This window comes from Plectrocnemia conspersa, unplaced genomic scaffold (genome assembly GCF_051122295.1).
Source record: "Plectrocnemia conspersa isolate PC_06_02 unplaced genomic scaffold, ASM5112229v1 ptg000012l, whole genome shotgun sequence".
Taxonomy (NCBI): Eukaryota; Metazoa; Arthropoda; class Insecta; order Trichoptera; family Polycentropodidae; genus Plectrocnemia; species Plectrocnemia conspersa.
Window position 1 is genome coordinate 17,038,476 of NW_028277176.1, and position 26,046 is coordinate 17,064,521.

At 28.3% G+C, this 26,046-nt stretch overlaps 4 protein-coding genes across 5 annotated transcripts; 1 reads left to right on the plus strand and 3 right to left on the minus strand.

Annotated features, from left to right (window-relative positions):
* Nucleotides 1–179: 179 nt before the first annotated feature.
* On the minus strand, nucleotides 180–3,403 carry LOC148228424 (uncharacterized). 2 transcript variants are annotated; one of them, XM_088200012.1, is made up of 6 exons: nucleotides 2,991–3,403; nucleotides 2,773–2,925; nucleotides 2,267–2,709; nucleotides 2,005–2,182; nucleotides 1,330–1,447; nucleotides 180–1,264 (listed from the first exon to the last, which is right to left on the minus strand). In XM_088200012.1, the coding sequence occupies exons 1-6, from the start codon at nucleotides 3,363–3,365 to the stop codon at nucleotides 570–572; spliced, it is 1,962 nt and encodes a 653-aa protein (XP_088056138.1). In that variant the 5' UTR covers nucleotides 3,366–3,403; the 3' UTR covers nucleotides 180–569. The 2 variants fall into 2 exon arrangements, with proteins under 2 accessions (XP_088056138.1, XP_088056139.1); XM_088200013.1 differs by lacking the exon at nucleotides 180–1,264 and adding an exon at nucleotides 1,786–1,893.
* A 4,241-nt stretch (nucleotides 3,404–7,644) lies between these two features.
* LOC148228425 (uncharacterized) lies at nucleotides 7,645–10,090 on the plus strand. Its single transcript, XM_088199995.1, has 4 exons — nucleotides 7,645–7,752; nucleotides 7,830–8,060; nucleotides 9,481–9,654; nucleotides 9,722–10,090. The coding sequence occupies exons 1-4, from the start codon at nucleotides 7,735–7,737 to the stop codon at nucleotides 10,007–10,009; spliced, it is 711 nt and encodes a 236-aa protein (XP_088056121.1). The 5' UTR covers nucleotides 7,645–7,734; the 3' UTR covers nucleotides 10,010–10,090.
* A 1,486-nt stretch (nucleotides 10,091–11,576) lies between these two features.
* On the minus strand, nucleotides 11,577–16,940 carry LOC148228426 (stomatin-like). The gene is made up of 6 exons (XM_088199292.1): nucleotides 16,814–16,940; nucleotides 13,180–13,335; nucleotides 13,015–13,112; nucleotides 12,786–12,947; nucleotides 12,371–12,536; nucleotides 11,577–12,306 (listed from the first exon to the last, which is right to left on the minus strand). The coding sequence occupies exons 1-6, from the start codon at nucleotides 16,928–16,930 to the stop codon at nucleotides 12,157–12,159; spliced, it is 849 nt and encodes a 282-aa protein (XP_088055418.1). The 5' UTR covers nucleotides 16,931–16,940; the 3' UTR covers nucleotides 11,577–12,156.
* A 704-nt stretch (nucleotides 16,941–17,644) lies between these two features.
* Nucleotides 17,645–21,272, minus strand: LOC148228427 (band 7 protein AGAP004871-like). Its single transcript, XM_088199291.1, has 7 exons — nucleotides 20,960–21,272; nucleotides 20,683–20,780; nucleotides 18,825–18,980; nucleotides 18,665–18,762; nucleotides 18,439–18,600; nucleotides 18,211–18,376; nucleotides 17,645–18,135 (listed from the first exon to the last, which is right to left on the minus strand). The coding sequence occupies exons 1-7, from the start codon at nucleotides 21,015–21,017 to the stop codon at nucleotides 17,944–17,946; spliced, it is 930 nt and encodes a 309-aa protein (XP_088055417.1). The 5' UTR covers nucleotides 21,018–21,272; the 3' UTR covers nucleotides 17,645–17,943.
* Nucleotides 21,273–26,046: the final 4,774 nt, after the last annotated feature.

A 26,046-nucleotide genomic window follows, 5' to 3' on the forward strand; every position in this document is an offset into this window, starting at 1 on the left:
AGATAGTGTAGAATACCTTTTTCACTAATTAATTAATGTATTTATTAATTCCTGTGTTAACGCTTACGCGATTTCTATTAAAAAGGTGAGCAGCATTAAAACTCTGAATTAGTTTATATGCATAAGTATTTTTACGCCAAAAATACTTGGGCGAATATGTTGTAAAAAATAACATTAAGTCAACGTAAGCCATTGCAGATTATTTATTAGAAAAAAAATTACAACTAAAAATATCGATATAAACTGCAGGAGTCATTTGATACTTCAATACATACTATAATTGTTACAGTCAAGACCCGTGGTTATCGACGCTATTGCGCTGTGGTCAGATACAAAAGCACTATCTTTTACTTTTCTAAATCCTTGTGCAATTGCTTCACACTAGTCTACTTAATTGACCTCTTGTTACCATCCTCAGTACACGAGGGGAAAAATTAAGGCAAACAGTATTTTAGATTTATATAAAAAATAAAACGCAATTGATTTTAATTCTTTTTTATTATAAATAAAATAAAAAAATGACATAGTTAATAAAATTAATCGTGTATACGCTTCTTTATGTACCCTTTTTAGCATATTTTATTTTGTGAATCACTAGCATCCAAACTGCATTTTAAGCGCATCATAACGTTTTCGAATGGGTCATAATTTAAGGTTCCTCCTTTTTTAACCTTCAAGTATAAGTACACGAATTCTCTCACAAATTTGAAAATGGTCATATAATGCTTTATGCTATTTTCGTTTAGATCTATTAATGGTATTGTCTCATTTTCTCTCGTGTTATTTAATTTTGCGTTAACATTTTTGTCCTGGCTAGTATCATTAACATGCATTAACCAATATTCATTATGTATACGTTCAACATTGTACAGATCAATAAAATATGCAAATGAATTATATACTAGTTTGATGAAATATGACGTACTCACAACAGTCTTGTTCATTTTGAGATCATCATTGTTGCAGTATGGAAATCCTGAGCTATTTTTTTTATTTTTTACCTCCTCAAATCTCGTCAATATTTTGCTTAAGGGATCCATTTTCTTGTCAAAAATTTTCGAAACTTTCATATCTATTATGCAGTTATCTCTATAAAAACGTTTTTCCCTCCAAGTTGTATTTCTAAAAATATCCAGCATTAAATTATTGTAGTTGTCTTCTTTAGATTGCATAATATCTTTTAGAGCTGTTTTAGCTAAAAGATGCTTTAATCCTTTACAGTTAAGTTTTTCAATTATGATCAAGACATCTTTAATATTTTGTTCTGCAAATAAATAAAGTGTGTATTACAAACAGTTATAGAATATATAATTAATTAAATGAACTTACTTTCGATTATTTTATACATTTCAGTAGCAAACGATACAGCAGATTTTCCTATAAGCGGATATTTTACGGAGTGCTCATCATGTAATTGAAAGATGTTAAACATGACGTTAATCAATCTCTGAAATATATAAAGAAATATTATTTTTTATGAGCTATAAAGCCACATTCATGAGCGGTATTTCTATATATAGAAAAGTCGCCAAGATTAGTGTTTATTATTAATAATAGATGTCAGTTTTTTTTAAGTTATTGTACCTTACATTTAAAATTTATTCTTATTTAAAGAAAATATTCATAAAAATATAGTAGCATCTTAAATTTCAGTTGTCAGTTGGTTAGAACAGAGCTAATGTAAGTCAAATTAAATTTAGTATATAATTTATGGATTTGTCATGTATCTTTAATATGTATATTATAATATAGAAATAATAAATTTTCAACTTTTGATTGATACACCTTTTTGGATATGAAAATCAAAGTTGGCCACCACTGTAAATATTTTTTTTGATTTGAGCTTATTTATTTGGAAAATATTTGAGGCAATTTGTTGTCAATCCGTCTCCGCTGAGGTAATTTATTGATTGAGGCGATATCATAAAATAGTAATATTGAAATCAATTTTATATTACTTCAATTGATGCTTAATTATAAGGTAATTTATAACTAGATACGTACAAAGAAGATGTTGATCGATGACATGGGGAAATCGTATTTGATAATATTTATGTATAGTTCAAGAGCATCGTTACAAATATTATTAAAAGATCCTGAAACGAATTGATTTTTCCACAGAATACATGCCATCAATGGTTTGCTTTGTCCCATCATGTGTTTATAAGGTCGACGAATATGTCTAAAAAATATAAAATAATAATAGTATTATACATTCATTACGTGATGGATACGCAAATTAATAAATACAATTTATATATCTCACTTCGTGATCCAAATTGCTAAGTCTGATTCAAGTAGCGTAACTAGCATATTTAAAATCAAAAATAATCTTGTTAATCTCTCATTTCTGTCCATGGCATTGTATGATTCTCGGTTTTTCTTCAACGAACATCCCTCGTTAATCGAGATATCTTTTTCAGCTAGATCACGATATTTAGGAACATGAGTTATGGGACCGCTTGGTGAATGTGGCTGTAATTCAGTCCATATACTATCTAATACATATTCAAACACATTGTCAGGCTTAATAGAAGTTTCTTCAAAGTTTATTTTTTTAATGAACGGTTTTGTAAAAAATTCCGCATAATTCTTTCGAATGATTTTATGACACGGTAAATGCGTATCTATGATCAGTTTAAACGTATTGAAGCATTTCTGCCCCACCATTCGTGGCTTATGTGAATTGAACTGTGTTTCTTGGGCGTTCTAAAATCAATAAAGTAATTATTGTAATATCACAAATTGAATGTAACAATAATTTGATCTTACCAGTGTTATATCTATGAGGTCATGCATTAATTCAACTGTTGGATATTTATTGTGTGTCAATATATCTCTGAAGTTGTCCAGTGCATCGTTCCACATCATGGTATCTTTAGGAGTTTTAAAGGCCATTTGTTCAAAAGTGAGCAAAGAAAGCGTCTAAAAATGTAACGCATTAATATTTAACAAACTTTGATTTCAGGACAAAAAATAAAAATAGATACCATATCTTTTCCATGCCGATTCTCGCATTCTTTTGGATATATGCAGCAATCGGGAACGCTGTTTAAACACAACCTTGCTTTTATGTCGTAAAATTCTTTTGACATGATCTTTTCACAAGCTTGTATAAATTTAGACGACTGGTTTCTTTTGCTTTCTATTTCGCTAAGTCTATTAGACACTGGAGTACGGACAGTTTTGATCGACGATGATATTTTTGTTGGAGTGGATTTGTCAATCCTTAGCGTTTTCATCGGTGATACAAGGTCTGAGCTAGTTTCTGGTTCAATTCTTCGTTTAGTGGCCAAGTAACGATCGATAGAGTTCATACTATCATGATTTTTTTTAATTTTACGTTTTTTTGGCGTGGGACTCATTTTTATTGTATATAGCTGTCAAAGCAACGACTAAAAGTGGCCTAAACACGATATAATGTGAGCAGGTACATATGTTTGATTAATTTCAATTTAAAAAATCTATTTCAAAATATTACAAATGTATAAAATTGTTTTTTATATTTTGTTCATTATATAATATTAACATTAAAATATTTTTCTTATAAACAAAAGTAAAAATATAATTAAAATTTCTGTTCAAGAATTAATATCACCACCTTAGGATGCAAAATATTTTTAAGACGCTCATTAGAGGTAACGACTAACAATAATTTTTATCATGCTTACTGAACACAGTAAGCACGGTAAAAATGAGTTTTCGAAATTAATTTGTTCCCTTGGGTAAAATTATCGATGTTCAGGATGGGACATGAGCTGCATAAATATTTCATATTTCGAAATGCCACTGTCGGGGTGGTTAAGTTTGTTGTAATGTTTTAGACAAGTCCTTGTTAACCACCCACGACACCACTTCCGTAACACTCCACACCACATCTTTGCTATCGTACCGTTGGTAGTTGACGGTATTGGTGCTGGAGTGCAGCCCCAAATCTAAGCGGCGTGGCTCTTAGAGTGGGGTGCGCGGCTCCGATGGGGGCGCAGTCTTACGGGATGCAGCCCCGATGGGGCGCTGCGCTGAGGGCGCGCAGCCCTATGGGATGTGGCTCTGGTGGGGGCGTGATGCTGCGGGGGCGCGGCGCTGAGGAGGTCCAAAACCCTACCTTTAGGCGTCTAGGACAGGCATGGCGAACCTAGGGCACGCGTGCCTGAGGTGGCACGTTTGAAAATTTGGATTGCACGCGAACGATTTCCAAGTTCAAAAATATTTCTTTAATTTTTAAATTTAAGAAATTAAAATCTTGATTAAATAATCCGTGAATTATTATTTATTTCATTTTATTAATTATCAAATGTTTTCTAAGATAAACGACAATCGTTTTAAAAAAAAAAAAATTTTCTATCTTGGTAATTTTTTTACTTCTTGGGCACGCTAAACAATCGAGGAATAATATTTGAGGATTTTTAGTATATTCTTTGTAGCGATATACTTATGCTTGATATTCAAGCATAATTTGCAGGAATTAAGAAAGCAAAATTAACTTTTCCAATAATTAAACATACTCACTCAGTATGCGCTCTTGCTACTGCGTGCTCAAAAAGGCACACTGAACTGATTCGTATTTATGAGGTTAGGTCAAAATGAGCGCTCCAGCACTATTTAATTTACCACTACACCACTGATTGTGGGACTATGCGAAATTCGAAACCGAGAACTTTAATTTGAAAGCATGCACTCTATTCACTGCTCTGTCAAATGCTTTTCGCTAATTGACCAAAATATTTTGTGGGCGGGGAAAAAATAAAGATTGAGAAGTCTACCGAGTCACATGAGATACACTCAAAATGTTTTATTTCAATTTATGGATTATAAAAATTATGCTTTCATAGCTGTCCTTTAAATGAAATATATATTTAATAGGTATTTTTGTTTTGCTGGCACGCCAGCTCCCCCTTCCATCACACTACGCGAGTGTTACTTACTACAATACCGGCGTAAGAAGAGTAGCGCTTTAAGGAGTAAGGCGCCAGTGGATTGGAATGCCAGTCGTTCCGTGCCAGTGACCCGCCAGGCAACTTCCAGCTGGCATGCCAGCAACTGGCAGCGTGTAAATCAGCCCTAACGTTTAAACATGATTATTTGATATTGTATTTTTTACTTAAAATAATAAATGGAAAGGAATTTAGGTAAATTATATTTATAAATAATGAACGATGTTAGGTAATGATTATGGTATACATACTACATGTTAAACCCATTTATATATACATATAAAAAGTGTCATGAATTTGTAGCTATCCATTGTCACTTCTAAACTCATAATTGTTTACAATTACTTTCGTAATGATTTAATGATGGTACACTTTTTAAATAGGTTTTCAAAATCATTTGATTCAAAATTGTTGTATATACATATGTATTATATGTAAGTTTATATTTAAATGTATCTAAATAAATATTCATATACTATAAGTATGCAATGCAAATTTTTGTAATATTTTAATTACTATTCGCTCTTCGCTTCATAAACTACATATATATTTCTAGTTACCGATTTATCGTTAAAATAGACACATGGAGGGCGTGACGATGGTTTCTTTCGAAAATGCATTCTTGAAGTGAATTGAACCGCATATATTACGGCGTTTCTTATATTATATTATTTATATATATATATTCTTCAATGGAATAATGAAAAAACTGCTTAATATGAAAAGAGTTTTTATAATATAATATGACATTTATATAGGTCACTGCTTAATAAGTTTAAAAACCTGTCAAAATCATTTTGCTTCCATTTTCCCAATAAATCGTAGTTCTTATAATTATAACATTGTTCTTTTTTATTATTTAACTTTAAAGAAACAACTCACTATCGTTTTTAATTAGTATCGTTGATATCGTCAAAGGCTGACATAAATAGAAAGATAAAAAATTTAATCTCAGTGAAGCGATCTTTAAATATTAAAAATATATTAAAAAATAAAAGAAATATATACATATATTTTCTTTCCTGTAGCGGAATCTAATTTTTATTTAAAATAATAAGCATGTTATTAATAATAAAAACCGATCTTAGCTGCACTGTTACATGTTTCTGAATCCCAGACTTTCATTAGGCATTGTCACAAAAACGTGATGTAACAATGTGTGTGTTTCGGATAGATATTACATCTATATATTTTGATAGTTACTCCGTTGTAACACATTGGGCTTGCGCCTGTTTTGTTACAACAGGAAAACAGTTTTCAAGCTAAATATTTTGAAGACAAAAAAAATGTTGCCACAATGTAAAAATTGTATAAAGGCATTCTTAATTAGCAAAAAGAATATTTTTTAAAATGACATCCGAAGAAAATATAACCTGGAATTAGAATGCTTATTTAAATATACATTATTAACGTTTTGACACTATTATTTCCGTTAAAATCTTTACCCCTGTTCAAACTTCACTCCCAATTCATCAAGGGAAATATTTCTGTCTAATCTTTAAAAGAATACCGTTGGACAAGGAGATCTGGAAAATGTATTAACGTGACACCTGCTAATGCTGAAAGGTAGTCAGATTCGATCAATCACTTTCACAGCGACTTTATGTATTTTTTTAAAGAGAGCAAATCTGAATTTGTGCGAATATTTGCAGGACAGTAGCATATAATAAATATTCTGAGTTCTTAACTGCCGCATGTATGTCAAAATACTTGTTGGAGCGACGAGTACCATAGCTTACATACGCTCATGAGGACAGTCACTCAACTCAGACAGTAACTCAAAAAAAGCTTTAAAGACCTTAAGAGAAATGTAGCTGCTTAATTTATAAAGAAGAAACGCATGACAAACTATTTCGAATACTTTTTGAAGGTCGGTATAGACTACATCGAACTGTATTTTAGAATCAAAGCATTTTGTCACCACCTTCGAAAGTCATAGAAGGAACTAATCTATGAAACGTCGCGAGCCAAAACCGAGTTGTTGGTCCACTAGTGCTTGCTGGCAGTGATTGACGATATTTCTGTAAATAATTATATCAAACAACTTAGTATGTGCCAAATGAATTGCAACCGGTCTGAAATTTTCGACACACGATTTATTACCCTTTTTGTGGCTCGAACTCCCGGCCTCTGAGTTGCCAATCTAGACTTTACGGACTACGTTATCCCAACCTATTCCGACGCATGTGCACCATTTTATAAATAACTTTTTTATATAAATGTATTTAAACGAAGATCTTTTTAAACTAAACCATCTAAACTCTTTTCTTTACAGACAATGGTTCAGATTGCTGTAATATATTTATTTATTAACATTAAATAGAAAATACAGTATAAAAGTAATCTCCTGAGCTTTCGATTTTTACAAGGAAATAAGAACAAGCTTTTATATTCAAATTACTTCTGGTCTGTAGTAATAACTCTTACGCGCAATGTCTCTTGACACTTTTTTCTTTGTATTTACTTCATCATTACAACTATTTATTTACTTACTGTTTTGCTGTTGGATTCGAACAATCATTACGAAGTTTCCGGTCGAGTGCGCCCGGCGCTCGCGTGCGTTCCGTTTTTTCACGATCGAAATCGATATTCGTTATTATAAAATAAAATTCTTTGCCAATAATCGACGAATGCAATTTTGCAAGTGGCGAGCCGATCGTGTGTACCTAAACTCGCTATTAGATAATCGCCGATCTGTAAACTTCAGTATAAAAATCGCAGTCCCCACCGAACAGACATCAGTTCACTGTGCATTGTTTAAGCATTATATCGATTTATAGACACAAGCAGTTTGTATAAAATGGCTCACTCGATTAAGGTGATTATGAGTGTATCAGTTGAATATTTTATATCAGTGATTTTTGATAATAATGTTTTATTTTTAAATAAAAATAGTTTTTAGCGATTGCATCGCTCTTCATTGCTGTGTACTGCCAGGACGATCAAGGAGGTTATTCTTACAATAGATTCAGTGGTCCAGTCAGTGGTCAGATTCAACAAATCAAAGTTGAGCCTGCAACAGGACAGGCAGCTACTCTACATGCCGATTATGGATACGATCACAAGACAGGACAGATAAATCCAGAGACTCAAAAGTACGCCCATTACAAGACTCTCGATTATGTGGTAAGTTAATGAAGATCTTAAAAAAAAGTAATTATTCTTACGTTCCAGTAATAACGTTATTTATGAATATAATATAATTTTAAATATCCGACCATTTTTAAAAAGTTATAATAAATTACAGAGCCGCGTAGCGAGAAATATAACGACTTTTTTATTTTATGACTGTATTTAAGAATCAGCTAGCTTTTGTCCATTTAAAACCCTACATAAATATTCCTCATTTTTTTTCTTTAAAAATATATTTTTGTTTCAGTTTTATAAGAATGATAATAACACATTTTTATTAACTTAAACTTATTTACTATATTTTATATTAAATTTTTCGTAATGTTTTTTGGAAGCATTTATTGGAAGGATAACTTACTTTTATTGGGTATTTACGAGTGTTAATTATGTATTTATAGACTATAAAAATATATAAAAATACAAATGTCTTATGGTATTATAAACTAGTAATTTATATCTAATTTGATTTTATGAGCATAATAATTTTTATTGTTTTATCTGTATGAGATGACGGATTAGTATTTTGCTAATATAGGGTTCTCTAATTAATTAACAGCAAAGGCTTAGAAAACATTTCTGTAGCTTTTTTAATTTTAATAGGATCCTTATAATTAGCCATTTAGTGAATTCTTTCTTAATAAATTTAATATCATTTGATTTATAGAAATAGTTAGGAGCATAAAATATATGGGTCGAAGGATAGAGCGATGATATTGTTTTGATATGGTTTATTTGTTGTAAATATTTCGCTGCAATATGAGAGGCGTTAGTCTAATGCGTTAGAACGGCGTAAACACAATTAAGAACTACTTAATAGTGAAACATTAGAGTATCAATCAATGACTAAGTATAAGCTATTATGACAGTTTACAATCATTCTTACAAATATATGCACGAATTAGCTAGATTCAATTTTAATTATTCATCCGTGGTACTAGGAAAATCTAGGAAAACCTAATTTATAATGCTCAATCGGAATTATAATTATGAAATATTTTTTAAAAACGATCTTTCGAACACAATATAAATTAAAATACTTAAGTAATAAAATTACTAAATCAGAGGTCAGCACATAGACACATATTCGGTCGTTACTTGTGACTTATTTATATGACACCACCGGTTGTTGTTTCGGTTCTTTTTATTTTGATTTTGTCAAACAGTCCAGATATGTGTTTGATTGATTTACATTTATTTTTTGCATCTTAACTCAAAATTAAGTAAATTTAAAATGTTATATGAATTCTAAACAGTGCAACTGCTAAACCATATCAAAATTATTAGCACAAAAACTACAACATATATTTTAACGAACAAACTATCTGTATAACTACTTCCTTAGTCCTCAAAACAATTTCTACGAATAATCCCTACACTAAATAAAATTAAAAGTATCAATTTTTTTCTTATACAGGCTAAGCCCGATTACCAATACTCTTATGGAGTAGAAGATCCAACTACAGGCAATAACCAAAATCATAAAGAAACCAGAGATGGTGACGTAGTTCGTGGAGAATACAGTCTGGTTGAAGCTGATGGTACTTTGAGGACCGTTAAATACACGGCAGATCCCAAAAATGGTTTCCAGGTATATTTTATTTGTATTTATATGTTACTTATATTATTATTAATATATTATAAATTCATTTAAATAGGCTACTGTACATACCGAACCAGCAAAAGGAGGACAATCTCAGCAGCAACAAGAACCGACATATTACGGAAATAATAATAATAACAACAACAATCATCAAAACAACAGAAACAACGACTACAATAATAATAATAATAACAACAACAACAACAACTACAACCAAAACAACAGAAACGATGATTACAATAACAATTACAACAACTACAATCAGAACAGGAGAGTAAACCAGAATAATAGGAACAACAATCGTAATAATGGTTACAAAACCGAAGAGAGAGAGCAATACTAGTCACAATTTAAGATGAACCAAAAACATGTAATTAATTGTTGCTTTTTATATATTTATCAAAATTTAGTTTTTTTAATTAAGCATTTTTATTACAAATTTAAATTGATTAATAATGTGATAATATAGTATGTATTTATTATGAAGGAGATATATGTATATTTTTATATTTAATACATATTAATATACTAAACAGATGTTTTTTATTTTTTTCACACATTTCACGAAGCTTGCTTTCAATTTAACCACGCTTTTATGGTAAAATTAATATTTTTTGCTGTGAACGTTTTATGACGGTAATGTCGAAATATTCAGTAGTTACTTGCTTCAATGAACGAGAAACTGAGTTGCAGTGACTGAGTTCTGTCACAATATGACCATATCAAAGTAGGTGTATGCACAATCTATATTGATTGACTCAATTAAATATGAATTACTATTATTTCTACAATAATATGTAATGTAAAAAAATATTGCGTTAAAAAGTAGCTTTTTTGTAACGCATTGTTACGTTTGTTTACTTCAATTGAATGTAATTGTAACGTAATGCAACAAAAAGTTCAATGTCAGATATACAATGAGTTTTATACATTTTTTATAAATTTACATGCATATAAATAATCTGAAAATATTATATTATATTTATTAGGAAAATAATTTATCTATATATCGTTTGTGTCGAATTCCTCAACAATAATTATGAAATCATTGATATTTTTAGTTTTGACAGCAACTGTGCTTTCTGTTGCATTTTCTGAGGTATTTATTTAGTTTATCTTTGCATATTATTTTGTAAGAAGCACTTCCGCCTATAACATTTTATTAAAAGCGGGCCCAATGTGTCACAGCAGGATAAACACAAACAATAACCACTAAATAAGTAGTAATACATAAGACTGAAATAAAGGTCTGAAATTCAGTGACATATATTTTATTAATTTTAAACTATTATTACAGCTTACAATCAATATAGAGCAGCTCATTTTGAAAGTAAGGCAAGTAAGAAATTATCTTAAGATTTCTGTTTTTAATTAATTCACAACAGTGTAAATATTTTACTAGTAATTTATTTTGCTCAATGATATTAATTGTTTGTGGATTTTCAAATCCACACAAAATAAAATAATTTTACTAAAAATTGAAAGATAGTTTCCATAGTTACGAAGAAACAAAATTTTGAAAAATTATTTTATTTTTTCTAATTACAATTAAACTATTGAAAACAAGAAATCAACATTTTTATAAAATCATTGCTTTTATGAATATGTTTTGTTATAAAAATATTTTTTGTTTAAATAACGCGAATATAATTATTGCATATGCAATTTTGATGAAAAAAGACCATAAACAATATAAAATATGTCTATTATTGTTTACTAATATTTTTAAATCAGTTCAAATCCAAAATATTAATTATACAAAAATAACATAATATGGACTTGCCCCACTTTCAAAATCAACGGCTCATATGTCAAACGATCAACCTCATACTTATTTTAATTATTCATTACAATACTGGTAGGATAAAGAAATTGAAAAAAAATAATCTGTGATAATCAATCGGAAGTTTATTTATATAATTTTCGCTAATTTCGATCTCTCAGACAGAATAAATATCGAAGAACACTAGGATCCATATGGGATTCTAGCTAGGTCTTTCATGCATTAGTCACCAACTTATACCGCTAGTGTTTAGTGCTGGTTAAATTATGGTAAAATCTAAGAACTATTATTATTATTTTCAATATGTTATTATTTTATTTATTTTAGTTAGTAGAAGATGAAAAGATGTTAGATGAATCTATATCCAAGTATATAGCACATGAGATACAAAATCAAGAACCACTGCGTATTGTACGCCAAACAATGGGTGAAAATCCAATGGGAAAAGATAAAATACCAATTACTCCAAATAAAAAGGGTAAAAAGCAATGCGAGAATAAAACATCAACACCAGTAGATTCTTAATGATTAAGCTTTTTAAAGCTTTCACGGACCACGGCTAGTAAAAAATGTTAAACGCTATATTATATAATAAATTATATTATCAAACTGAATTTATAATCGTGTTTTAATTATATACAAAAAAACATTATTTAATATAATAATTTAAATAACAGATTTATTTATTACATAATGACATAATGTTTTCAAGGTATCGATGCCAAAGGTTCTGGCATCCTTCTTGCTACTTCGTGAACTGCTGGCATGAATGGACGTAACATATCGATTGGAAGTGGAAATACGATTGTAGAACTCCTTTCGTTCGCTAGACTTGTTAACGTTTGAAGATATCGCAGCTGAAATAATATATTTTATTTTATACGTGATGATCATATAATAAAAAAATATTATATTATATACCTGTAATGCCATTGGACTATCAGCCATAACGTCTGAAGCTTCTTTGAGAGCTCTGGAAGCTTTCATTTCACCTTCGGCTGCAATTACTTTAGCTCTTGCCTCTCTGGCTGCTTCTGCTTCAGTAGCCATCGCTTTTTGAAGTGAAGCTGGTAAACTAACGTCTTTACTGTAAAAATAATAAAAATAACAATAATTATATCTCTATAATTTATATAATACATTAAAAATTCAAACAACTCATTTTTAAGACAGAAAATAATTTCAATATTAATATGTACGATATTTGTTATCTCATGTTCATACACACTATAGCTGATTATCGTAGATTATATTATCATATAAATATTTATCAATTACAAAGATACATATATAATTATGTTTTTATATATAAAAAATAATAATATGAAACGCTTACATTTCAACCCTTTCTACTTTGACACCCCAAGGCATTGTTGCTTCGTCGAGAATCTCTTGCATTAAATGCGACACTAAATCACGTTCAGATAAAACTTGAGCCAAATTCTTAGTTCCCATCACATTCCTAAGTGTAGTAGCGGCTAAAAGTTTTGTTGACGTACTACAAAAATAACAAATTGATAATTAGTGAAATACATAAAAAAATATATATACAAATACACAATTACCTATAATCTTCAACTTCAATCACAGCCTTTTTAGGATCTTTTATTCTGTAGTATACCACAGCATCTACTGATACTGTGACTGAATCTTTTGTTAATACCTATTGAGTAAAATGTATGTTTAAGTTTATAAATGAATTTATTTTTTATATCAATATATAAAATAACCTCTTGTGGTGGTACACTGAATGACACAGTCCTGAGGTCAACTTTGCAATAGTTATCGATGCACGGCAACACGAAAAACAGTCCAGGACCTTTTGCTCCTCCTGATCTGACACGACCCATTCGGAATATGACAGCACGTTCATATTCTTGAACAACCTGGTAATTATTTTAAATATGTATATATGCGAATATTATCATTAAAATCTACTTTGTTTCTAACATTTCATTTTATAAGTTGTAGATCGTAATACATTACTTGAATAATTGAAATATGATAAATCTTATCAATAGATAAGTATATATACAGCGAAAACTTGTATTTGTCACATTTCAGTAATTTTGCACTGATGTAATTAAAATTATGTATCTTGTGTTTGTCGCCAATAAAATTTTAAATGATATTTTATAAAAATATATATTTTCTATATTATATAAATGTTTAGCTGTAATGTAGTTATTAATAGTGAAGTACATATCTTCATACCAATGTAATAATATGTTTTTTCTTAAAAAATAAACCAGTGATTCTCAAACTTTTATCATGTTAATAACATATAGCCTGTTTCATTTTAATATTATATAAAATATTTAATAAGCTATAAATAAAATTAAAAAATATTATTGTAAATCTACCGTTGTAACAGTAAAAGCGAATTCGTTTTAATATCGATTCACATAATATTAATCTAGTGAATAACAACACTAGATTAATATTATGTGAATCGGTAACATACATTTTATTAAATGTAAATTGTTTTATTACATAACTTTCTAAATCATCTTATGCCGTACGCAAAAAGTAATATTGAAAGTATTAGATCGTATGAAAATTCTAAGGCAAAACCTGACATTTGTTAATTAAACTATTTATATGGTTTATATACACTTTTAAAGAAAACCAGACTTTTATTTAACCCCAGCAACATTTTTTAATTTAGACCTAGCAAACTGAAGTTTATTAAAAAAAATACGGTTGAATCATTCTGTATTTTTTTATTAGCGATATTTGAATATTTTTTAAGAAAATATATTTAAATATAATATTTAAAAATAAAAATATAGATGATTTTCGAGCATCCGCTAATGTATTCTTTTGTTGTCGACCAATGAAAAATAAGCATTCAAATATAAAACAAGATGGCCGACATCAACGTGACAACAGTTTTAATTATTTTGTTAGGCGACGATAATTTTCATTAATTAGTCTTGTGCATTGTTCGATTTGACTGAATATGAATAATCGGATTGCAAATTAACTAGGTATGTTATAACTATGAAAATCAAATATATACATGTGTAAGAAGTATAATAATACATTGATTAAACTAGATGAACAACCATAAAACAATCTTCGTAATGAAATCTTCAAATTTTGAATTCTCGTCGACGGGCTCCGGGACGAAAAGTGAGTTTTTCCTTTTACAATACATAAAAATTATCGTTGCTTCTGATTTAATGCACATATTCGCAAGGTTTGACGGCAAATAAACCAGGTGCATTTTATAACCTTAATATGTATGAGGATTGAAAGTTAATGTCGATCAAATCGGCGCTGTCTCATTGGGAACGCTATATAGATCAGCCAACAAACAGTTATAAATGTGTAGTTTCTTAGATATTATCTAATAAACGACATTTTACAATGATTATAAATATGTGATTGCATATCTGGAATAATCGATAGTCAAAATATCTATGAGTGGCTTATTTTTAATTCCGATATGGCAAAATATGTATCTACGTCATTGTTTTTTAGCTATTTTTCTTCTGTGCAATCATTTCTCTTTCGGAACAACCAAATTCGGGATATTCAGTTACATCAAACCCATGTAGTTTGTTCTTTATAAAAAGATAGTACTTGTAAATATTAAAAATGCGCTAATAACAAACATAGCCAATTTTATTTAGCCTCTAAGTGTGAATTGTTTTATAAATATTGAATACATCAACAACAAAATATATTTTTTACTGTGTTATAAAATGCATAAATCAATATTATAATATTTAGAATAAATGTTATCTTCGGATTTGATCGGCAAGGTAACGTTTTTTTTTACTATAAAAATAAAATATATAGAACGAGAAACATTATCTTTTCATTGTCATTTTTATCTGAAAAGCTTATGTGCTCATATTTTTAGTAGTGGAAATTATGTTGACTGTTAACGAAAATTCTCAATAAAATTATTACGCAGTATTTTCTTTATCACAGATAAATTAACGTAAAAAGAAATTAAATTAGAATATAGATAATTTATTTTTTATGATACATTTAGGTGATTTCGGAATTCAAGTAATAATAATAATCACCAAGAGAATTATTAATCTTCTAAATCATGTCTTAGATTAGGACTATTGGGTTTTAATTTGATGTTTTTAGCATTTAAATTGCTTAAGCAGGTAACTTCAAGGTAATAAGCATACTATAATATATTAGGTAAAGGTAGGTTAAAAAATTAAATACAATTAAATTAAAAAAATATTTTAGTATATCTTGAAAACTCTCGCATATGTTTCAAAATATTTTTCCGCTCGATATTAAATACATTAATTTACAAAATATGCCAGAGATAAAATCATAAAAAACGAAGACAATTATCTTGACATAATAACCAAAACGTAGAATAAATTTCTAGGCATATTTGTATAAAAAGTTTGTGTTATACTGTGAGTAAACATTCTGAATCATGAAATATATTATAAACTTTTAATGAAATCGTCCAATAGAAATGTGTTTAAAATTAAAAACTTTGAAAAAGAGCCAAAAATTAAAAAATTAACTTATAATGTTTGTAAAAGATTGTCATATGAAATACTGAAATCAAACTAGTAATTTTACAAGTTTTATTTCAGTACTATAATATATCTGTTTTTGGAACTTCAGTGTAATTAGCAGGCGCGTACGGTGAGATACATTCCCTTTCGCTCGCTCGCGTGCTAAGTGACGAGAGTGAGTTAGAGATAAGGGCGTGTGTTACATGCATTCCGCACGCCCACTTCTTCTCACTAACTCTCGTCACTTAAGAATGTATTATATCTCACCGTACGCACCTGGTAATTTGCTTGCTGACCACTAATCTAACACATTCGTGCGTTAAATAATGTATTGTAAAATGTTATTTACTTGTTGGTTCTATGATTCATTTTCTTGCCATATTTGAACATTGTTTGTAAATTGACTCTCGATAAAATCTAGGAAATTGGCTGGAAGGTTTTATCTAATCCACCTTATTCTATAGATCTTGTTTCTTCCGACTACCATTTACTTTGATCGATGCCCTCAAAAAAATGCAATCAGAAAATTTTGCATCAAAGCCTCTAACATTTTTTGCTAATATAATTTTTTAAAATGACTGAGAAGTGGGAGTCATATCTTAAATAAAATAAAAATAAACATTTAATAGTGTTTTTTGAATTCGTTGAAAAAACAACATTCAATTTGGAATTATCTAATACATATATTTGATTTAATATATGTATATTTAAAAAAAATGTTATATTAGTGAATTAGTATAATGTACATTTTCTTATTGTTAAAATTATTAAAATCAATTTTTTATGGATATAAACATAGAAACAACTGTGGCGTTTTTTATGCATATATTAAAATAATAAAATAACACAGAGTACATACCTTGAATGTAAAACACAAGGAAAATGGAAAAGTTAACACCACAAGTAAAAACGATAAACTTGAAGCTATCCACTCGACTAGCCCCATGTTAGCGATATGAGTAATATCATATAACATATCCACGAACGTTAAACATTATCACTGATATTGTATCGTAAATAGATATAAAATTATTATCTTTCTGTAACAATACGATTTGACATTTAAGAAAATCAATCACAATTTCGTGAAAATTTTGTTTTAAATTTTAGTTAAACATGTACTCACCCCTTATGATTCAAAAAGCAAATGTAACCAAATCGGAAAATTTATATCGTTCGTGCATCTATCGATTTTGAACACAAATATGCCATGTATAAAAATGTCGTGACAACATCACAATACAATCGATAGGACGGACTATATTTTAATTTGCTTACATAGTACATCGAGTATATTGTTTAATTAATTGCTCAATTTGTAAAAAAATAATTAATGCGTCAGGTACTCTAATGTAACTGAAATAATAATATTAAAAGTTGCTCTACTAAAATAGTAATTTATAGCATGTTCAAATTCTTTAGATTAATCCAGTGTATTTTTTCTTAGGCAAGTACAATGTAAATCTCTATTAAACAACATAATAATTTTTAACAAAAATATAATCTGACATATTTTTCTAAAATAAAAAACGCTACAAATATTATATTGCCATGCTAGTTAAAATATATTTTAGGTATGTAACTATAATACTATTTTATACAACATTTTTTTTTAATTAAATGATTATAAAATGTAGTGATTATTTATGTAAAAGTATGCATACAATATATGTATATGTCCGTAATATTTATTGTATGATTAAATTACAGTTTAGTTTAGTGTGATTTAACAATAAATAAATTAGCAAAAACTTTACAGTGTGATCAATAGGTGTCTATACTATTAATTTAAATTTAATCATAACTTTTATGTTTGCTATACATTATATAATAATTGTATTAATAGCGGAGTTAATTGGAATAAATTACGTTTTATCTTGAGGTATATAAATTCAATTGCAACATATTTCACCATTACTACAAATTTAATTTATTCATAACCAATCCAATATCTTAATTTTGGAATGATTATATTTTAATTAATATTTTTTAAGGCATGTGTCTATGGCTACGTCCTGAAGTAGAACTACTAGGTCCTCTTTGATTGTTTGCATCATTATTTTGATATGGCTGATTATAATACGGAGACAAAAACGGCCTAAGAATATCTAGTGGCACAGGAAATATAATTGTGGAATTTTTATCGGCCGATATAGAATTTAAAGTCTGCAGATAGCGAAGCTGAAATATAATACATCCCATTATTATGAATCTTCAAATATGTATACATTATTTTAAAATATAAATAATTATCACCTGAAGCGACATGGGACTATCCATCATTACTTCAGAAGCTTCTTTCAAAGCTTTAGATGCTTTCATTTCGCCTTCTGCTGCAATTACTTTAGCCCTAGCTTCTCTTGTAGCTTCAGCTTCAGCTGCCATTGCTTTTTGGAGTTGAACGGGAAGACTAACGTCTTTTCTAAAATGTATATAGATTTATAAATCTATCTATAGTTATAACTCTTGATCAAACATATTTACATCTCAACGCGTTCCACTTTGACACCCCACGGACCGGTTGCTTCATCTAAAGTGGATTGCATTATTTGAGATATTGCTTCTCTGTCTGAAAGCAATTGCGCTAAGTTTTTGGTTCCTATAACATTTCTCAATGTGGTAGCTGCTAATAAGCGCGTTGAATGACTGAAATATAACATAAATAAAATAGGTTATACCAATTTAAATAAATAAATCGTAATCAACGAACCTATAATTTTCTACTTCAATTACAGCTTTCAATGGATCGTTAATTCTGTAATATACAACAGCATCAACTGAAACTGTCACTGAATCTTTGGTTAAAACCTAGAAATAACATTTTATTTATAGGATTGTTTTGATTAAATATTTTTAACTATATGTGTTACTTCTTGCGGGGGCACATCAAAGGAAACTGTCCTTATATCTACTTTGCAATATGTATCTATGCATGGAAGGACAAAAAATAGACCAGGACCTCTAGCTCCGCCTTTTCTTATCCTTCCTAATCTAAAAATCACGGCTCTTTCATATTCTTGTACTACCTGTGGATTGAAATATGTTGTCATTGAATACCATTTAAGATATATTAAATAATTTATTACAACAAATCATATCATAATTTACGAAATAAAAAAATCTTCACTACCATAAATATTTGGTGGTGTACAAAATTAATTATTATGATATAATACTATTTTAAATAAGTAGGAAAAAAAATCGAAAGAATCAAACGTATTGAAAAATTATTGAATGATATATTTTTTTACTGCAATTTTACTTTGTTTGTTAGAAAATATTAAACTGTTAAATAATTAGTATGGTAGCCGTTAAAAAAAATTAAAAACTAAACTAACCGATAATAAGCCGTGCATATAAAATTTTATTACTAAGCATTTAAGCTAAGTTCATCATTTAAGAAACACTGGAGAACACGCTGACTCTGCAGTAATATGTTGTAATACTAATGTTGCTACATCTAAACTAACGATATTTTAATTTTTAAATGAATATATTTTTTCAGCGAATTTTTAAAATTCATTAGTAGCTCAATTGTAAATATAAGCTTCTATATCTCATTGATATAAAGAAGTTACATAATAAGTTAGAGCAACAATATACTATCGTTGAATAAAATTGTAGCGACCGTTTGCCTAACAAGACAACGACGTTTTTTAGAAATAAATAAATTTTGAACTACTTAATAACTGCTTTTAGAAAAATATAGGAAAGCGCGATTAAAAACCAATAATAAAAATCTAATTGATTTTAGTGTTATAACCTTTATTACATTTAAAAAATGTTTTTAATTCCGTATTTATATGGAAATGGGCTTGACGTTATATATTGACGCGATTGTTAAAGTATGGTAAATATAATATTTAATAACAAAATAAGTGTCACTTATGGTTATTGATTATATATTATAGTTAATATAATATGTATAATGATTCTCTTCATGTAAAAGAGAAAAAATATTCTTGACATATTTACAATAGTAATATTATATCTTACTATTAATAGTAATTAAATTAAAATTAATGTATTACTACAATATATTATGCAGATTAAAATATTGCTTTTAGACGTATGTGTGCTAATTTAAGAATAACTCAAGTTGAATAGAAAAATACTCACATACATACACGTCAAGGCTTATATTATATAATATATAAAAAACATGAGCAATTATTTGATTACTAATTGGGTTAAATAGACAATTAAATTAAAACGTGTTCTATAATTAAATTTAAAATTTACTAATCTAAACAAATATGTATGAATTGCTCTAAATAAAAACAAACAGTATATTATTTTATGCATATCTTGAATAATATAAAATTTATATTTTAGTTATTTTAAATGTATACTAGATTAAAATTAGAATTTAAATTTTATACCAGTTTTGATGGCATTTCATATAAGATATTACATCTTCTATTCGTTATTTCACATTAAAGAAAATTTTATAACAAATCTAGGAATATTTGAAAAACATTTCATTATACGTAAACATACTTATAAACAAGCAAATGTAAAGATAAGTAAACCACATGCTTTCTTCGATTTATATTTAGATAGATCTTGCACAATTATCTAAACAGTTTATTTTTTTAATAATATTTATCTTAGACATATTTTTTCAGCTCGTTTATAATTAAAAAAAAATATTAATTGAAAGAATAAAAACGTATATTAATCAATATATTGCTGAAACATTAGTATAGATATATATGTAAATTTTACCTTAAAACACACGCATAAGGAAAACGGGAAAGTGATGATAAGAACGGCGATTGAACCTAGAGTGGCGAGTAACTCGATGAAACCCATGGGGTTAGGTTCTGCGAATAAAATTTATTTGATTGTATACAAATAATATAAACTAGTTAATCGATGTACAGACATCCGCAGTTACTCGGTTCTTCGCAAAACTAACAATGGTGTATGGAACGTAATATTCCAAAAATAAATTTTCTTGCTAATTTTATACTTTGTATGCATTAATTTTACATATACTGACCTATTTCAAAGAAGCATTCGATTCCTCCAGATTCGGTGTCTTGACATCCAAGATCCATTCATTTGATTCATCATGACTTCAGATATGACTTCATTTTTGATCGTATAACAGCATTTATTTAAATTAGCTTTTGAATGTTGAAAAAATATTATTGCTTCTGCATACTAAATTTTACGACAACCCAAAATTATTAATCCGATTAATTTTACTTCAATTTAAATACGTTATTTTTAATGGGTTTTTTATAAACTTGAGTCACTGAAAGCTTTCAGTATTTAATCGCGACCGATTCGACGGACGTCTGCTCTTAACTAACTTGAAATGAGCAATGTTATTCGAATAACAGCGGCGATTGATAGGATTTAGGATCGATGGTTCTATTTTTGTGGTCAAAATAATCTTAGAATTTTTCTTTCTGTGGTACAGCTGAATGCCAAACATCTCTTTAGCTAAATCTCACAGTGGCATCTGATACTATAAACGCACCCATCAATCAACCGTAAATAAATAATAAATATCACAGAGGCCAATGAAAACAATATGTATTTTCCCTCTACCTACAAAATGTTAAATTAAATATAATTATTTCTGTAATACTAGATTCTTTATAGGTCACTATAAAATTGGGTGAGTACATTTTTGTTTAAATAAAGTTTAAGAAACAGTGTGGCTATGTCGTTAAATTTTCTAATTTAAGAAGCGAAACTTCGTTGCTTCAACACATGGCTCATACGTTTTTATTTAATTATAATTCGTTGATATAAAACGTCTTGTGTAATGTCGAAATGTGTATTTTTGTTTTATATGTAAAAGACAAAAATCTATTAGTTTTTAAGACCCTTTTATAAATTATACTGCGAAAATTATGAGTGGGCCCAAAATTAAATATTTTGAGCATATGATAATAAATATTTTTGTAAATGGTAATATATTTTAATTTAATATGATTGCGTTAATGTTATTACCGTAAAAGCTTACACATAAAAAATATAATTTTATGTAATATAAGTACGATAATTGAAGAGCAGGTAGTGTAAGAATGTATATACGAATCGGCTTTTATAGTAAATGAAGAAAATCCAGTTAGTGGGATAACTTTTATTTGCATCAAATAGTTTACATAAGAGTCGTTGAACGCATAGTTTGGTGCACTATTTCCGATGATCTAATTCAAAGCTTCTCATTTCTTTCTTGATTTTAATAAATCCTACAAGTCCATTTTTGTGATGTATTCACTACATATGCTGCACATAGAATAAAGTATCATCTACCACACAAAATTTACATTTGGTAATAATTTTTTTTATTTATTTAATATATGCTACTTAAAATGCAAACGTTTTAAAAAAAACTATATTGAAACCAGACGAAGAAAAACATATAAATAAAGACTTAAATTTTATTAACTATCATATTATGGAATGTCTTTAAAGTTCTATAAAAAATAAATGTATTAATATTTTATATCACAGATATTTTTTGGCATATACATACATATATGCATTTAAAATTTAAATGACTGCATGTTATTATAGTAAAAATATATCAATAATGATTTCAAAGGAAAAAGCCAAAAATAGGGTTTGTGAATGAAGTCGTTATTATAATTTATGAGGCAATTGATTTGCTACAAAGAACGTTTATATGCGATCTTCCGGAAATAACTCATTGAACTTTATTAGTCTAGTACCCATAAGCTATATTTTTTCAAAAACGATGCGAAACATCTTGACTATGAAGTAATGGATAAAGCTATTAATTTGAAGTAATGGGTAGAACATATTACTTCGGGTACATTTTTTATTTTGCATTCAAAAATTGATTGTAAGTGTATCTACATTATTCGTTAGTTACGTCATCCATCAATGATGTAGGCAAATTGAATACTATTTATGTGGGTCGCACAGAATAAGGAAAACAAAACAAAGACTTATTTAACAGATATTCAATATTTAACAGCGGCTGTTGGCAATAAATCACGCTACGATCGCATTTATCTCGAGAATGAATAATCTTTCACTGGAAAGACGTGGTGTGGCAACACTAGCAAAGACCCTGCATAACAACGCTCTTCCGGTTGCGCGAAAGACTCGGACTAAAATATTGATTTTGACCGATTTCTATAAATACATATAAATAAACATTTCCTTTGTACGTTAAGTATACAAATTTTACTAAATTAAATACTTTAATATCATAAAATATAATACAATATTATATTATATGTATATATCTACATTTTTACAATTTACAATGTATAATATTTCAAATTAAGATGGTAATAAAGAAAATTTATATTATTGCAATAAGTGTAATCGTAAATAAATAAACGTTAAACAACGAGTAGTAACTATTAAATCATTTTATAGTAAATCGTTAATAATTTATAGGTCATAGTTCCCTTCACTATATTCTTCTGTAGATATAAATGGCTACCTCATAATACTCGTCTATCTATAATACTATAAAATATATATATAATTATTAAAATGCATTTTTTTTCTATAAAGTATTTTTAATTATGAGATTTTTTAAATTTGTCTTAAATTTGATTTTCGAATAATTTAGTTAAAACAATATTATTTCAAACTTTAAAAATAGAATAATGGTTTTAAAAAAATGAATAATGCATTTTCAAAATAAATCGAAAAATAACAAACAGAATATTTTGTTAGAAAAATTGATATAAAAAGTTTTACTAGTCGTTAGCAAGGATAAAAATGTTACTCAGGAACAGTCGTTTGAGTATCAAATTTTTTTACTTGTTTTCAGTACCATTTTGCCAATAATTGTTACGGTTTGATTTTTACTATTGTTATAAATATTATTTCATAATAATACTCGTGTTTTTCAATTAAAAATCACTATTTTTTAACACATTTTTACATGTACACCGAGTGTACATCTCAGTAGCAATTTAATGTACATTGAGTGTACGTCAAAGTAGCAAGTTTTGCAACGTTAGGAAAGGTTAAACAATCACAATTGTAATGATATAATTTAAATTAAAAAATATGATGCAGATATAATCAGATTAGATTAGATTTTCTTAGATTTTTCTAATCTTACGGATGAATATAGTGATAAATAATTAAAATAAAACCGTGTTATTAAATATAAGCTATATTAACAGTTTCAAATTATTAAAATAAATGTCATTTCTTTTTGCTCTTATCTGGCATATCATTACTTGGTAGGCGTTGATTATGTTTACGCTGTTGTAACGCATTGGGCCTGTAATGTTTCAACGAAAGATCTACAATAAATAAATAAAAATACATTTTTAATTTTAAATCACAGCAGCTGTTTTTTGTTATGAAAACGATTTTATTATTATAGATAGATATAAATATCTATTTATAATACCATATTTGTATGACAGGCCAGAGTCAGTAAATGGCAAAATAATTGCGGAATAGCGACAATGCCACTATAGAGCCGGTCATCCTGATTTTCCGATACGATAAACTAAAATCGTGCCGTTCGATTTTGCAACATTTTGCCGTGCAGCATGTACGCAAATATCGTGTGAACTATTCCAATTGCATGGCTATTCAACATGCAACTTGGGTCATTCGTTTATTTTTCGTAAATATAAATTTATTTTAATTAACGACAGAATTAAACGCACATGGAATATATTACAATCTAATTACACAACTAACGCAACGGATTGCCAACGACTATAATAATCTTGTCATAAATGCGTCAATCATTTACCAACTTCCCAAACTTCACTTAAAGATGAAAGCAGCTGATAAGTTGAAGCCATAAAGTGTATGGTTTGATGACAAAATATACGACTGAAACCGAACATTAACAGAAACATATTTTTGTGTGATGTTTAAGATTTTAATAGTATGTCATGGTACGAAAAGTTAATATACAAAAGACAGTTAACGGTTATCATTAATTTATATTATATGAAAAATGTCAAAACAAATGATGAGATAATACGAGGCCTTGTCATACAAGAAGTGTCCTATGAGTAACACTAGCAACATATTTCAGCAGAACTACTAATATAGATTGTGCCACACATTGCTGGCTTTATATATTTAGGTTGTGTGGCGCCAAACTTCAGTTGGTAATATGTGAAAAAATATAAAAGTTCTAAGTAATTTTAAACTCAATGAGCAAACAAATAGTTATTCATTCAAGTATTCCCTAATTCAAGATTTAGAATCGCGTTTTGATTGAAAAAAAAACCACTATAAATCTCTAAGGCGTCGAACGAGGTGGGATAGATTTGCCAAATAATTTAGAGTAGTATTGAATAAAATCATATTTTGATGAAACAAGCTTAGATAAATATGTCGATGATGCATGTATTTTTTTTAATCATTCAGCTAGTTACAACATTGAAAATAAACGATGACACAGATGACGCAGTAAAAGAAATAAAACAAACTTTAATAATAATTTTCTTTAATGGAAAAACTAGTATTTGACTACTCATGGAATTGGATATAATTATAATAAAATTTTACAGATTATGGCGTCTTGTATGTGACAATTAAATTTATTTATCAATGCTTTAAAGCTCATGATTAATATGATGCTGCAAGCTTAAAATAATTGAACTAAAAATTCTAGATATAATAAGCTGTGACAATTTCATTACGCTAAAACTCACCGTACGAAAGTTTTTGTTGTTTTTATATAAGCCCCGCCAATGTTTTCAATGACACTACAAATTTTCTAATAAATGTCAGCTAATTGTTATGGGAGTGTAATCCATAGATGAGATGTCTGTATGTATGTATTTTATTTGAGAGAAGCCAGCACAATTTTGTTATTTATGTTTAGTTTTCACAAGCTGGTTCTATTACAACTTCGCGTCTATGCTATTTCTGAAGTATTTCACAGTATATGTATATGATTTATCTTCGTTTCTCCAGTTAAAAGAATAGTCGTTTTATCTGCAAATGTAGCTATTGCAATGCCATATATCATATCGCATGTATATATTTGACAGTTAGAGCATCGGTCCTAGTACACTACCTTGAGGTACCCCAGCTCATATTTATTAGATATATAAATGCTTCTTTCTGTTTGATTCTAAAGTATATTTACTCTATAATACT